Source organism: Python bivittatus, unplaced genomic scaffold (assembly GCF_059951505.1).
Source record: "Python bivittatus isolate LINGU-HERP-01145 unplaced genomic scaffold, Pbiv_v1 ctg000610_np1212, whole genome shotgun sequence".
NCBI lineage: Eukaryota > Metazoa > Chordata > Lepidosauria > Squamata > Pythonidae > Python > Python bivittatus.
In genome coordinates this window covers 47,658,292-47,674,099 of record NW_028277088.1, presented here as the reverse complement: position 1 = coordinate 47,674,099, position 15,808 = coordinate 47,658,292, and the positions used below count along the sequence as shown (strand labels likewise).

Below are 15,808 nucleotides of genomic sequence, written 5' to 3'. Positions count from 1 at the left end.
AGTTTAAAGAGTTTTCTAAATATACAAATATGTTGTGGGGTATTTATAGGAAGAGGGCTTTGAACCTTTTCCTAACGAAGCCCTGTGTATTTAGGGCTGACACTTTTCTAAGCAACCTCATGATAAACACAGTGAAGTGCATGATTTGTTTAATTTGGGCAAAAAGACTTGCATATATTCAAGATCTGTTATTAAGAAGAAATGCTACTGTAATCTAAACCATATGACATTTAAATTAGAGCCTCCTGTGGTTTATCTATATGAATTTATCTATTCAATAGAATTACAAGGCATATTTCTGAGACACAAGGACAAAGAAATACTGTTGTCATGTTTTAAACAGGTTTTAGCCTTACTGTGAAACAGACAAGAACAATTAAATTTAGGTGGGCATGCAGAGCCACCTGATAGTTGCTTAGTTTCCCTAAATGACATCATTATTAGGAGTCTGCAGCAATTACAAAATTTGGTTCAGATTCTGATCAGCTATGCAGAAACGAGTCTTCTTAATCTCCTCTGGCAAATCCAAAAAGGGAGGGTGAGTGCTACCAGTCCATCTGAGTATTCCAGCTGCGTTGTCAGCAGCAGTATTGTTTTCCTTCATGGTAGCAGTATCTATTTAGGCAAAGGAACACTTTAACCTCATCAAAGAAAGCAAGCTGCTTCCATAAATAAGCAAAGCACAAAAAATTGGGTAAGTCTACCTTCTGCTACTAAAGCCTACAGAACTATATTATTGTGTACGGCCATCCAGAAGCCTCTGCAGAACTTGATGATTTTGTCAGAAAGATGAAACAAGAGTCATGTTGTTGCAATGCAAGCTTGGCTTCTTAGGTACGTGCATGAGATGATCATGGAGCCTGTATAAAAAGGGCAGAACTGGAATTGTGGCATTGCAAGCTTGTTATGTCCTTTACCCTGCCCCACCCTGCCAGCACCTACCTTGCCTTTAATGCTACTGAGAAATTTGGAGATTGGTCTTCAGGTAGTCAGAACCAGTGTTGGTTGAAAGAAGCAGAAATGTGGGGGGTTTTTTGTATAAGGAAGTGCTTTTGCCCACTTTTTTATATGGAAGTAAGAGCTAGGTTATGTCAAGAAACATAAAAGTAAGTTGAATGCAATGGCAATGTGTTATTTTAGAAGTGTGTATGTTAAAACTCAAAGATACAGGGTCAAGGATAAATTAATGTGGACTTAATTCAAAACAAGCATGCTGAGGGGGTTTGGTCACATAGAAAGACTGAATTGCAGAACAACACAGAAAGAAGAGTGAATGAGTTGTGAGGAAGGGGAAGACAGAGGAAGTAGTAGTTGAATGGAATCAATGAGATTCTGAAAAAGAGAGAGATAAGAACTTTGAAGAACAAAATGTGATTCGTGGTTTTGTGGATGGATGTGGTCTAGAAAGAATGGTTTCAGATATGGAGAGAGGTGTTGCTGTAAACTAAATTTACCTATGTTTTTTTCCTTTTCACATATCTCATCCCTTTACTTTATTTCCTATTCCTTTCCTGTGCTTTGCATTACACTATTTTTCCCAAATGGAAATAATATGATGGATATGTATGTATGGGCCAATCTGTTGTAGGCAGATGAATGGAACTGCAGAGAAGGCAACTAGAGGAAGTGGGAGCGTTAAGTATGTTCGCCGCCTTGAGTTGACCAAAACATATTTATAAAAAAAGGTAGCATAAAAATATAGTAATTATAATACCAATAACAACAACAATAGAAGGCAAAACATGGGAGTTTTGTTTCCTTTTTTAGAGGCAGCTTTGTTTCACTCTTAACACCATATGAAACAGCTTCAAAGGGTTGCTTCCCTAGAACATTGTTGAAATGAAGCCCTCCTTCAAAGCTTTGTATAGTCCTAAGCAATATAGTGCCTAGAGCTCTGGATTAGTCAGGAAACAGGAGAGGCTAGCATGCTGGTAGCAAAAATGGGGTTATGTGACTTGGGGCTGATCTGCACAGGCACCTTGCCTCAGTGTAAATATGGGCCATTGACTATTTCTCAAGGGGTGTAATACACAACATTGTCCTCTACCTGTCCCCAGCCCCCCAGAAAGGCAAGCTCTGCCTGGTGTTTTCTGATTTGTGCTGGCTCAAGCAATGCTCTCTGGTTCACTTCACTGTAGGCAAATACCTCCACTCCAACTGGCTTCTGTTCAGTCTGGGAGGAATGGCTCTCCCCTCTGGTCCCTGGTCATTGCCTTCCACAACCATACAAGTTTACTGATGAAACAGTAAAACAATGGATTTGTCATGGGCTTAGATATTGCATGAGCAAACATCAAAAACGCCAGCCTTGAAAAATCATTCTATGTGGAATTGCCATAACTTGTTCCCCTTTTAAGATTCTGGCATCGTCATCATTTTAAGAATCCTCCATTCTCCCAGTAAGGGAAATGAAAGCACAACCTTTTTTTCTGATGTTTAATGATCTTGGGATATAAGACAGTTTATTCTTTGCAATTAATGGATGCTAAAGAGCCTAAAAGACCAAAAAGCATTTTAAGCCAAGGCCGTGGCTAATCCTCCTGTCTATGTTGTGTCTGACACATAGCTTACCTTCCATAGCAGCACAGCCAATAACAGAAAGATGAGAATTCCCACCAGTAAACTGATAGCAATGATCCATCCGACCACATAACCACGAGGCTCCAGATTGTGCAAGGCCTCAAAGACCACCTACAGAGTAATTAGAGGGGGGAAAAAATCATACAACTAGTCTTCAGTACTCCCTATGACAGATACGCTTAATTACATCCTCTGTTAATATTTCTAAAAGCAAGATAATAATGTCAAACTACAATTATGACATTTAGCTATCAGGCTAGTTCCAAAAGGATTTTTAAAAGCCTTATACAGAGACAGCAGTACTGTACAACTAAAATGACATGCTTCATCCTTGGTGATTCCACCGTGTTGTTTTCCATCCAGAAGTAAAGCTCCATTCAGTATCAGCCATCATCAGGGTGCAACAACTAAGATGGGGATTGGTTTCAATGGGTCTACTTTAAATTTGGCAAAGTTCGGAACCTCCCCATAGTTCAGTCCTGTTCTCTCCTGGCCAGACTGCAGACTATATGCACAATACTTGGAGATATCAGGTTCATCCTGCTTTGAAAGCAGGGAAAGGAATGAGATCAGCCTGTCACTCAAGCCTATGTCAAAGGGAAAAAAGGTCTATGCTATTACAAGATATATTTGCTATAAATTAGAAACCAAGTTGGCACTGACTCTACTACCGTTATGAGATGTTGATACTGAGCAGAGTGAACAGCTTAAGGAATCAGAAAAATCATATTGTAAATTGATTTGGTGTGAGCTGGAAATGTGACATTATTTTTTGAAAAGGGATAGATGGGGTTGTTTATGTTACTTCTGTGCCATACCATAGCCAAAGTTCTCCAGATGACATTTGTGAAATTATTATTATTAGTCACACAGCCAGATGATTAGACTGGATTTGGCATTTTTATCCACCTATTGAGTCCCTCCCAAGGACCTGGGATAGACAAATGTTGTTTGATGGTGTTAAAGGTATTGTCACAGGATTATTATTATGGTTGATCGCACAGTCAGCCAGATATTTAGACTGGATTTGGCATTTTTATCCACCTACCGAGTCCTTTCCAAGGACCTGGGATAGACAAATGTTGTGGAGTCCTTGGTGTCCTTGGTGCTAGCACTGAAAATGTTACCTAGCTGGGTAATGAAATGTTTGCAAGAAAACAACCAAGCTCAGAGAACACCAAGGACTCCATGGTTCAACCCTGAGCTACACATATTCTCTTCTATTGAGACAGATGCTGGTATCATTGCAGGATATAAGCTGTTCCAAGTAAAGTTGCCTTTTGCAATTGACTGATGGTGATAGTGATGATGATGATGATGATAAATGTTATGATGATAATCATGGAAATAATTCAGAAAAGGTGATTGAAAATGTACAGAAGTAGAAGCAAATGTAGCACCCACTATAATATTGGGATGTATTTTCCCAGATGCATGTAATTGCCCTCCACAGTTGCCATACGGTCCCGTGGATAGATGTTACAGTTGATGTTATATTTGTGTTCCAAAGAACCATTTTGGAATCAAATCTGAAGTACTGTACAGTTCTTCTTCTTGTTTACCTTATACATTTATTTTAAATATATTTAGGTGCTTTTGATATCGAAACTCAACCAAATAATGGACATGGAAAATGGATGGGATGGAGGTTCTACTGTCAGAGACGAACAGCATATTGACTGAATGGAAAGCCCTGCTATCTCCCAGATACATTTCCAGATTGGCCCTTCTACTATGCCGGCCATACTGTCAAGCCCCTTATGCACAAAGGAAGAAGATTCAAAGACTTTAATGAGTTGGAGAACAGAATCTTGAGAACTGAGATAGGAACCACCCAGCCCTTCTTTATTAGTGAGTTTATTAAGGTGGGTTCTCTTTAAACTGAAACTTTTGACTCTATTTTTCCCAGAATATTTGCATGATGGACTAATAGTCGTCATTAGTAATAGTTGTCTATTACATGATCTCCCATCTGCTAGGTGTTTGTATTTAGAGATAGTTCTCTTTCTTTCTCAGCCTCAGCATGATCTCTTAGCACCTGTTATTAAGGAAGGGGGGAGCCTCATGTATCTGATATTGGAAAGGGGGAGCTACAGGAAACTAGTAAAGATAAGATTGAGAATCTCAGGTGCTGCTGCCTTGGTGTTGAAGTAATTCTACCGGATAATTTTCTGCATATGGAAATAAGAGGAAGCAGCACCTGCTTCTTCAAATCAGGTCCCAAAAGGTCTTGAGGTAGGGGAATTACTAAATATAAAGCATTGTCATCTAAAAAGCATGACAAAACCATCCATACTTCACACTCCGGCTGGCATGAATTATGCCTTTGGAAATGGCAAGAATTTAATCTGTTCTACTTCCCCCTGCCACCTCCAGTTAGGATTGATTTAATACATAATTTTGGTTTAATTAAACTTCATTAAAAGTAAACAAACCCTATCAACAGAGCCAGTAGCCACAACAGCTAAATAAAACTTCTGCATGAAGAAGCAGAAATCACAGAGACCCCACTATTGCAAATAAAATGCTCAATTAGAGGAACTTGATCCAGCAAGATAATATTTTAGAATTCTTTTTGAAAATGAGATGCATATAGAGATCACCAGTGAGGCAAGGTCTACAAACTAACTGATAACACAGATCCTCTGGAATCAGGCTGTGTACTCGCACTTTCCACACTCACACTTTCCACACTTGCACTGCGCTCGCACATTTGTGAGCACATACACATACTAAGCTATGAATATAGACTCATATTCTGGTCTCAGCTATATAAAGATATTAATATCCCCTCCCTGGGATTCCAAGAAAGAGCATCTCACAAGCACTTGGATTACTGGAAGAGGTTAAAAAGTATCTTCCCCTCAAGCCTAATCAAGAATGTAGTAGCAATGCCAGGACAGTGGTACTTTTCCTGCTGCCCAATTAATAGCTAATTGGCTGGCTTGTGGGGAAGAGTGGGTGGGCTCCTTAAGTCACAGATAGAGACACATGCATTGCCCATATGTGATCTTTCAGATCCATGGAGAAAGACCAAACCAAAAAGGATCTTGATCTAACATACCGCCTTCATTAGCAAGATGTCTTGAAGTGGCCAGTGAAAATTGTGAAAAAAGGGAAGTTATTCATCTTTCCAAGGTGCTGGCAATAGTATTGTGGGAAAGGAAATGTGCCAGCCACATGCCATGCTTTTGAGCTGTCTGTATCTTCACTGCATGCAACTCTCAGTCTTTTATTGCTTGGTATTTTAAAAAGTATCATCATCATCATCATCGTACAAAGTGAGCTTAGTGCTGCCTTAGATCTGACAGATTTCCAGCAGTGATATAAGAGAAAACTAAACTGGGTAAGGACAGTTCTATGGCCATAAATAAAATGATTATAGAAATGTGGAATCAATTAGAAACTCATTTATACGCTCTGAACTTATGTCCAACCAGCTGAGAACAGAACGGGGTTTATTCTAGAATGTCAAGCAAACAGTACAAAACTGGATCCATTGTAGAATGCAATTTGAGTTCCAAATTATTTTTATTTATTTATCAAATTTATATGGCCGCCCATCTCACATGAAGTGACTTTGGGCAAGCGTACAACACTTACATAGTTTTTAAATTTCTTACCACACTGGAAGGCTTTTATTGCAGATTTAGTGTTTATACTTTACCTTATAATAAAGATTCCATTCCAAATAACACACAGGACTTTTTTTCCCCCTCAACCAGGAATTAATTTAGAAATAAATTTACAATGTAGTTTGGTAATTGCCTATGATGGTGTAGAAGCCAATATTTTCTGGAATCATTCACAAAACCACCTAGCAAATGGATTTGCAGTGGATTCATACTTAAAGTGATTTGAACATTCTTATCTTGGAAGAGAAAGAGACTCATCTGCTTTATTATATGATGCAATACACATGGCAACAGATATCCAGTCACCATTCACTGAAGTCGTTTACTATCTCCATTGATTGCTTGATCACTCTTTATCAAGAAATAGAAGTTAATTCATTGAGTGGGATCAATATTAAATAAGTGCACCCAGTTTCCATGAAAACTTAGGAACAACTTAGCTAATTTAACAATGATTTCAGTAGGACCTAACTGCAACTCATTTACAATACAGAGCTAGTCACAGATAAGTTCCACTTAATTACATAAAGCTTATTTCTAGATTAAGAGGATAAACATTAAAGCCTAAATCTGATTTCAACATATTTTTCTTTAATATGCAGTAAATTTAAGCATTTTTACATATTCAAATAACACTTTGTTTAAATCATTTATTACTAATTATTACTAAATAATTATTATAATTTAAATGATTATCTATTTAAATATAAATCATATAAATAGATATCCTAGTGGAGATGTTTCTATCTATATGTGCATGGGATGTCTTCCACACCATCTTGCAAGGCCTAATCATGGTCAATGTGATGAGAAGCAATTGGCTAGTAATTTAAAAGATGACTTACTTCCTTTGTAGTCTGTAGCTGGCAAATGTGTCTGTGCCATCTGGCCACAATCATTTTACTACATTCTTCCTTGGACTGGGCAAATGCCTCTGGTTTGGCAGGCAGTGCTTTCAATTGCCTTCTGTCACATTATCATTTACTTATTTCCAGAATGCCATGAGATGCTTTCTGTGGTTAGGCTGGGTGTAGCTAAGGTGTACTAGGGATAGAGGAGGAAGGAGGAAGAAGCAGAAGCAGATGCAGAAGCAGTAGCTCTTCCTGCCTTGGGAAAACAGCTGGAATAAGTAGACCTCTGGCTATTCCCAAAACCTACAAATGTTGACTATTTGTTGGCAATGAGTGCCTTAACTTGAGATAAGGCCAATTTGTTTACACAAATCAAGTTAGCTAGTTTAGTTATTTTTAGGGGAACTTATTGGATAAATCAATTCATCGCAAGTGGGTAATTTGTTCCTTGATAAATGCTTTTAAGAATAGTTTGTGGCATTAACCCCAAGGCTGAAGTGAAAGACCACGAACGCTCCCACAGATGTGAAAATGAAAAATCGGAGCCACCCAAATTCATCTTGCACAGAACTACACTACTGTATTTACTGACAGAAAAAGTGAGACAAACATTGACTTGGATCCACACTTGAGATCCAATGGTATCAATGAGACTTAAATTAAGCATGTTAGATCTCACTATTTCAGACTAAGCCTAAATCTCGAAACCCACAATTTGAGTGCTAAGAAACCTTGTTTTATATCCAGGGAGATAAAACTATTGTGATCGGGATTCAAAATAAAAGGAAATAAACTAAAAGAAGTGAAAGAGAAAAATGGACCAGTTGTTATGCATATATAAATTATAAATTATAAGTTTATATCTTATAATTATAACATACAATACACAATTCCCTACAGAATTGTTCTGTGGGGGGTCCAGGGGACTGGAAGAGGAGAGAAAGAATACAATTTCTGAGCCAAACCACAAGAGTTCTCCCTTTTTTTTCATAAGTATGACCCAACATAAAGCATACCAAATCAGAGAAGCCAAGAGACATATGGAAATGGCATAGATAAAGATTAAAATTAACATTTATATTAGACAAACATGAGATTACAAAATGATTTTCAAAACAAAATGACATCCAACATGTTTGTTTTCAGCTAGTACTTCACAGATACAATCTGTGCTTCGCAAGTACTTTGCAAATACAATCTCCAGACCAGTGATTGTATTTCTTCACTACAATGAAAGATGAATGTAGTGACTCTGATACAAAATTATTCTGTATCATTTTGGGGCGCTATCCTACTATTTACTTTAATGTAACACATGTTAAACCTATAAATGTAATGCCACCCTGCCTGATTACAACCTGAAAAATAGCACTTTCCCAGATAATAAACAGGCAGCTTCAAAATCTGTATGAGCAGACCCACCAACTAAAATGAAACCTCTGGTGTTGTAGTAGTTAGGAGGGTGATTAGGACCAGGGAAATCCTAGTTCAAGTCAATTCTTAGCTGCAGATGCTCACTGGATGACTTTGGGCCAGTCTTTATTTCTAAGTTCAGTCTATCCCAAGGGAAAAAAAAAATGAGAAACAAAAGTGCTTAACATATCACCTTGAGTTCCTTGAGGAAAGGTGGGATACAAATCTAACGAGTAAATAAAAAATAGTGATAAAATAGTAATAGAATGCTATTCTTAAGCAAGACCAAGATGTTATCCATCATTTTGTCAGGTTCAGTCTAACAATACACTTCTTCTCAGTTTTCATTTTGGAGTGATTATTGAGGACCAGGTTATTCCATGGTTAAATCACACAGCAGGCCATATGCTTCAGGGTACAAGCTTCCTCTAGGACCTGATGGGCTTTAGTTTCTACTTGCTTCAATGTATGGGACTGTTAATGTCCATAAAGAGAAAAAGGGCATGAGACCAAGTTCATTAGAGAACAGAAAGAGTTTTACTTCTTTTTTTAGTGAGAACTTAACAAAAAAGTAAAAAACAAAAACAAATACAAACTAAAAAAAATAATTACCATTTTATCTTTAATAAAATTACTACCAAAAAAAAGAACAGAACAGAACAGAACAGAACAGAAAAGAAAAGAAAAGAACCATATGTACTTTAGGAAAGTAAAATAAGGAAATAATGCACAAAGTAGCAATTAGCAAGCTTTGATACCATATACTAATTTATAAATTCTAAGCCTTAAGTTTGAATGAAGTATAATATAATCCCACATTGATATATGCATCGTCTTACCCACTTTAGAGGGCAACTGGGGGGCTGGAAGACGTTGAAGAAGTGTGAACTCATGGCATCTATATACTTAAGGGAGTCTACTGTAAGAGTCCTCCCTGTATGCCTGCCTGTCGAGATAACTGCAGTCAAGAAGACTGGAAGCCACCTCTCTATAATCTTTCTTTTCCTTTTCTATTTCTATTGTCTTTTTTCATTATTTATTATTTTTATGCATTATCTTTATTTTCCCTTATGGTTTTTACTTTGTTAAAAATTTCTTCATATACTGTATATGTAGAGAGAGGGGGGAGGCAGAATAAGGTTTTTTTGGTAGTGGTAACTGTGCATGCTCACTCACCATGAAAAACATATTTGGGGCATTTTTTTTTTCCTAGCATTTTTCCTGCAGGTGCAGGTGCAGATTTTTTTTAAGATCAACCGAGTGTTGATCCATTGGATGCGACAGGAATTGACCGACTGGCTTGTCGCCCAAGCCTGACGTCATAGGCTGAGAGAATGACTGGCCCAAAATTGCCCAGCCGGCTTTCATGCCTAGGAGAGGCCTAGGACTCACAGTCTCCAGTTTCTAGCTTGGAGCCTTAACTACTCTCTCTCTCTCTGTGTATGTGTGTAAATAAATAAAGGTATCTAAAGAATTTTTAAAAATAGGAGGCTGGCATGCTGCAAAGTACCATCTACAGTGTATTTCCAAGAATATATTGTGACCCCAAAGCACCATTAAAAAGTAATCAGTATCTAACCATCTGGAAAGGGAACAAAATACTGCTCCAGGCCAAAAAAAGATGCCCAATCTTGCTTTAAGTCTTCACTACAATGAAATAGGACATGGTCCACTACCTGTATTTTTATGCTAGGCTCAGAGCCCATGCCTTAACCTTATATTTAGATATTTGAAGATGTTACTTTTTATAGAATCACAGTTTCATCAATAATCCCAATGCTCTGTTCAATGTAGGAATTCAAACCAAAGCATCTATGACAAATGGCTGTCCAACCTGTGCTCGAACACCTACACAAGACTGAGGAACTCTATGACTTTATAATTGAATAAAAAGCCGTGCAATTATTAAGTGACATACAAGCATCAATAGGTGAAGTCAACAGAAAATATGAGTCTTTCTCCAGACACTGCACTTGGCTATTCTTTTGGATCTTCAGTTATTATTTTATTTTATTTTATTTATTTACAGTCCCAGACTAATAACACCCAAATACAAACTTGAAATACAGGGGAAAAACCAAAACCAAAACCTGAAACAATGAATAACAAGAAGAAGATATCACCCATCTTCTGCAAGGCATAACTATTGCTAGAAACTTAGCAAACTAACTTGCGGAAGGAAGTTTGTAATTTCTTGATCAGAAAGACAGCTAAAATTTCTGCTAATTGTGTTTATGAGTGCCAGGCACCATGGGTGGTACAATGAGTAGTGTAACAATACATGGATTACTAACTCAACCTTTACATCTGAGCAGAAACACGTACAATTGTTGTATGGGAAACTAGTATTTTTGTCTATAGTCTCCATAATAGGTAGTATACCAATTTGAGCCAAGGTAAAAAGTGTCCTATGTGAAATATGTAGGATTTTATAGAGGTAGCTAGGAATTGTCCACAGAAAACCTGCAACTGCACCATGATAGGGATAGATGATTCTGACCCTGTCATTTTGTAGATATAAATCCCAAATCCTCTGTTTAAGTTCAGTTAAGGCTTTATCTGGGCCATGAGATAATATTGCCTGGAGTGAGAGAGCACAATATGCTAGTTCAGAATCATTTTACCTCCAGTAGAATCTCACTAGAGACTCACCCCATAGGATTGGTTTCAACCAAAATCTGAGATGGCAAAGTCTTAGACAGGCTTCAAGGGAAATGCAGCCAAGCTCTACTCTAGCAAGGGCATTTGAGGTTGAGCAAGGGACACAGAGTAGGCTTTCAGAAACTTAGACTGAACAGCTTCTAGAGCAGGGTATCCTTTTAAACACAAAGTTGTGCACCATATAACAACAAGCTCAGCTCCTCTGCTTTATACAGTTTTATTGCTACAGGAACGTAATTATGCCATGATGACTAGTATATTTTAAGATTGCATTAGAAACTTTTTGAGCTCTAATAGAAACCTCAGTCAGTTGGTTACTCCAGTGGGTAGAAGTTTGGAAGTGGGTGCTTAGGTACCTGAAGTCCTTAACCTGCTCACTTGGTCTTTTGTTGATTTCCCATTTAACAGGGGAGCTAAAGCACATTCTAGAGAAAGCTAGAACCTTAGTTTTTGAGTAATCGATTTCAAGAAATTCCCTAAAACAATAGGACAGTAAAGCACCTAAGCACCTACAAAAGCCACTTGGGTCATGGATAAGATGGCTGCATCTTCTGCATACAAGAGGATTGAAACAGGACTGTGGGAAAGTGTTGAGGGGTGAAATTCTGGTTTAGAAAGCGCCACAATTTATATAGGTTTATATAATTCATTTATATAGAAATTGAAAAATGGGAGGTAAGGATACAGCCCCGTTTCACTCCTCTGATGTGATGAAGGTGGTTAAATCACCATTACAGTTGCCTCTAATCTGTGTTGTAGTACTTTGATGTAACAGAATTATCAATCTGAGAAGGCAATGATCAATGGATGCTGTGGCTAATTTCCTCCATAGTCACTCACAAGGAATTGAATCAAAGGCTGCCCTTAAATCAACAACAGCAGCATACAGGACACCTTTAGTAAGCTAGAATATTTTTCAGCTAAATGGTGCAAGACTACACATTGATTCATGGTGGAATATCCTGACATAAAACCTGCTTGTTTGGGGGCCAAGATATTCTCTTAATACACCAAATCTGAAAGCTTATGGTATAAAAATTGGGCACAGAGTTTGCCTATTATTGACAATAAGCTAATTGGGTGATAATTAGCTGGGTTTTGCCATCGCCTTTCTTGTATAGTGGGAGAGTGATAGTATTAAGCCACTCTTTGGGAGCAATAATGGCAATAAATAAGGGGACTAACACAGAGGCCCACCAATCGGGATTTATTTATTTATTTATTTATTTATTTAGCAAGTCCGGCAAAATCATATCTTTACCTGGGAGTCTGCTGCTTTTCAACTGAGAAATGTTGGATTTCTAGTTCTGAGACTTGTAGCCAACTGGGGTAGGGATCAGCTAAAGGGAGGGGGCAAGAAAATCACCACCGAAAGGAACCCTGAATAAGTTGCCCAAAATACTTTGTCTATGATTCTAAAGAGATTAAGTCCTTGGCACTGGAGCTAGATTTATCTGAGGAGCAAGAAACAAGATGGCAGAATTGTCCTTCTTTGTTACCGCTTGTTGGAGCCTTGTCCATTTCACTAATGAGCAGTTTTACTTTTTAGCCCACAGAAGCTTTTTATACTACTTTCTTTAGTAAAAGAAAATTTTCATGAAAGGGAAAATCATTATAGAACCGGCTGCATTATAAACTCAAATTATCATAGCCTTGGCTTGAACACAATCCTTATCAAACTAAGATCTGAAATGCTTATTTAGAGTGATAACAGGTAGATTAGACATAGCCCTGAAATAAACCTGTAATTTTTTGAAAAGTGACAAAACGTTCAGGAATAGCACTGGTTGTGCCAATAATTTGTTTCAAATGTTTGACCAGAGATGATTCAAAAAAATTGAACTGCTGCAGCAGCTAACAGTTTACTGGAGTATTAAAACTATTAATGTTGCATTTGTAACATGTGCTTATTAGGGAGTAAGCTTTACTGAATATGGTTGGGCTTAGTTCCAAAGAAGCCTTCACTGAATTGCATTGTTAGTATTAATCATCTTCCATACAAGCTGATCTTCTAGTAAAGGATAAATCGGATTTCCTGAAACCTGTGTTAGATTAAAGCAGGTTTCAGCCTCAACTTGAGAAACTGTACATATTGCTCAACAAAATCCACACCTAGAACCTTTAGATGCTGAATTAGCTGCAGCAGAACATGGATTCAAATATCCCGATGGCAATCATTTACTTGCAGGCTTATCACAGCAAGCAAAAACACCAGAGGATTTCACAGCAGCAACAGCACTGCTGATACATTTAAAGAGAGGCACACTCCTTTCTTTGTGTAGGCTAAGCTTAGGCCTGACCACAAATTCCTTGCTCAGTGTTGGATCATTTAATGCATTCCACATGAGTAACAATTCTTGTTCTTCAGATTCTTCCACTTACTGTTGCATGTTCGGAATTCCCATTGGGTACTTCAATTGCCCGGTTGCTTGTGTCCACTCTCACCTTTGCCCGTGTTACAAACTGAATAACTGATGAGGTATCCTACCAATTGAAAAACAGGAAGAACTGAGGAACATTCTCACAAACACACAGCTCTCAAAGACATTTAATTATGGGGGGTTTAATATAGCCCAAAGTTAGATGTGAAAGTTAAAAAGCAGTATCCTCACTCTTTGGTCCAGATACATTGTACAGTTAGAAGAATGCAAGATGGTGCCAAATCTCACCAGTAAAGAACATCTTAACCCAAATGATTGCTACACCATAATTAGAAACAGATATTTGAATCTAATTACTAAAACGTGCTTATATACGGCATTGGATTAAATATTTTTAATTATTAAAATAAATTCTGATATTGCCCAGTATAACAAGTCTAAATATATATTTTTTTTCCAGAAGAATCCTTCCTGAAAAGGTTTTTAACACAAATGGCCCAGGAAGTTACCTTTTAAAGTAATTTTTTTCTGTATTGTAAAATTACACATGTCTTCTGGTGGAATAACGTCAGTTACCCTTTCAAAGTCATATGAATTACATTGTTTTTAAGGAACAGAGTGACCGTTCAGAACTGGAAAAATAATTTCCTCCTTCTCTTACGTACACCAGGGCAACAAAATTCAAGAGAATAATTTTACTCTGTGACTCCAAACTATACATTGCCAGCTCATACCGTCAAGCAGCCTAACTAATTTAATGACAATGGCTGGCATTGTAGCGACAATACAACCCTAACACTTGGACTAATCACATCAGCAAAGGGGGAGCAGCACAACCCCACAATACTTTTACTGTAACCCTCAACACAGTTTCCCAAATAATAAGATTGAAAATAAGAAGGTTCCTGTATAACCCAAGTCACTGGTTGTACTCAGTAGAGTGTTCCCAAATCAAGACTTTTCAGGATTAAACTAAACTCCCCCTTTGGGGGACATCTTACTGTTATTTGCCCCATCAAGCAAACGTTTTATGGAAGCCTCTCTCCAAGTAAGAAGCAGACATCTGAACGTTCCAGTGCAACACTGAACATTCAGCAAGGCATCAGAAAGAACCACAAACCAAGTTTAGCAGTAGCAGACTAAGTTCCTATTCTATCCATTGATGACACTAGTAAAATGTCAGAACAATCTGAAAATTATACTCAATTCTAATGGCATTTAAGAGTGTTATGAATCAGTCTGGAGTCTAACTCACACTGATGGAGTTATGCTGCAATTCCAAATCTATTGGATTTGGGGATTATTATTCCAATTTTAGGGATTATTTGGTTTGCTCACTTGCTTTAAAATTAGAGAGCAGCTTGAAAGATAGAAAGTTTATTTGTCTTCCTGCTTCATTTTCTTCTGCCTCTGAGATATGCTCAAACAAAAACCAAAGTTCAATAATCCAAGTTTAAATCCAACACCAAGATGAATTATGCAGAGAAATTTCAACATTATAATGCAGGAAATGATGCTCACCTTTTTTAATATCTCTGTATTCAAAAGCATCTGCACATCTATGCTGCGGGATTCAGCTTTTGCTAGCGAGCTTAAGTTACACCGTATAATTAAGCAGGACCTGCCTGGTCTTTCACAATCCTAAAGAATAATAAGTAGATAAAAGCAAATGAAGAAAGCAGGGGGAAGAATGAAGAAATAATCAATAAGCATTGTTCAGGTTTTGATCTGGAATACATTCAGCTTGTGTTTGTGAAATTTTTCACAAGCTTGCGTTTGTGAATTTCAGCTTCTCTTGGATCATACCTTAAGGATCACAAACCTTTGTATAGGGTTTTATTAGCTGAGTGGAGAAAAAATCCACAGTGTTTTGAAAACATCCATGCAAAAAGAGCTAAACAGTGCAGGTATTTAATGTTAGATCCATGCAAGAGGATAAAATAAAGTAATACTGAATCTTCTAGGGATGGTCCCTACATATATCTCTCTTTGGACAGAGACACCCTTTAAATTAAACTAACTCAATCCCTGCATAGGGAGAGACATACCTATGAATACTGATTACATTCTCATTTTTCCTACCTTTGGTTTATTCCATCATGATTCTCCATCATTCCCAATTTTGTTTAAAAAGTGAGTACAAATTTGCAAACATTTTTGTGTGCCTTTTTTCTCATACACACTTTATTCTACGTACTTTTTAGAGAACGTCACTGGATGAGTTTTTCATACTACATCATTCTTCCCTAATATAATGCAGATTTTCCTACATATTCCGAATTCAAAT

The 15,808-nt window shown here is 37.5% G+C and overlaps 1 protein-coding gene and 1 long non-coding RNA gene across 5 annotated transcripts in view; one reads left to right on the top strand and one right to left on the bottom strand.

Annotated features, from left to right (window-relative positions):
* Nucleotides 1-15,808, bottom strand: part of ITGA9 (integrin subunit alpha 9) — a 228,395-nt gene that overhangs the window by 18,591 nt on the left and 193,996 nt on the right. For 2 of the 3 annotated variants that reach the window (XR_015797714.1, XM_088149933.1), the window contains exons 25-27: nucleotides 15,043-15,162; nucleotides 13,523-13,624; nucleotides 2,572-2,691 (exon numbers count right to left, since the gene is read on the bottom strand). Coding sequence is in view for 2 of the 3 variants with exons in the window: in XM_088149933.1 (XP_088006059.1) it covers nucleotides 2,572-2,691; nucleotides 13,523-13,624; nucleotides 15,043-15,162 (342 nt within the window). In the remaining variant the exon portion in view is untranslated. The remainder of the gene's footprint in view (nucleotides 1-2,571; nucleotides 2,692-13,522; nucleotides 13,625-15,042; nucleotides 15,163-15,808) is intronic. The other variant, XM_088149934.1, reaches the window with a different exon arrangement.
* The window catches only part of LOC148214617 (uncharacterized), a 30,771-nt gene that overhangs the window by 9,872 nt on the left and 5,091 nt on the right, over nucleotides 1-15,808 (top strand). For both annotated transcript variants that reach the window (XR_015797715.1, XR_015797716.1), the window contains exon 3: nucleotides 4,171-4,445. This is a non-coding gene — a long non-coding RNA (uncharacterized LOC148214617). The remainder of the gene's footprint in view (nucleotides 1-4,170; nucleotides 4,446-15,808) is intronic.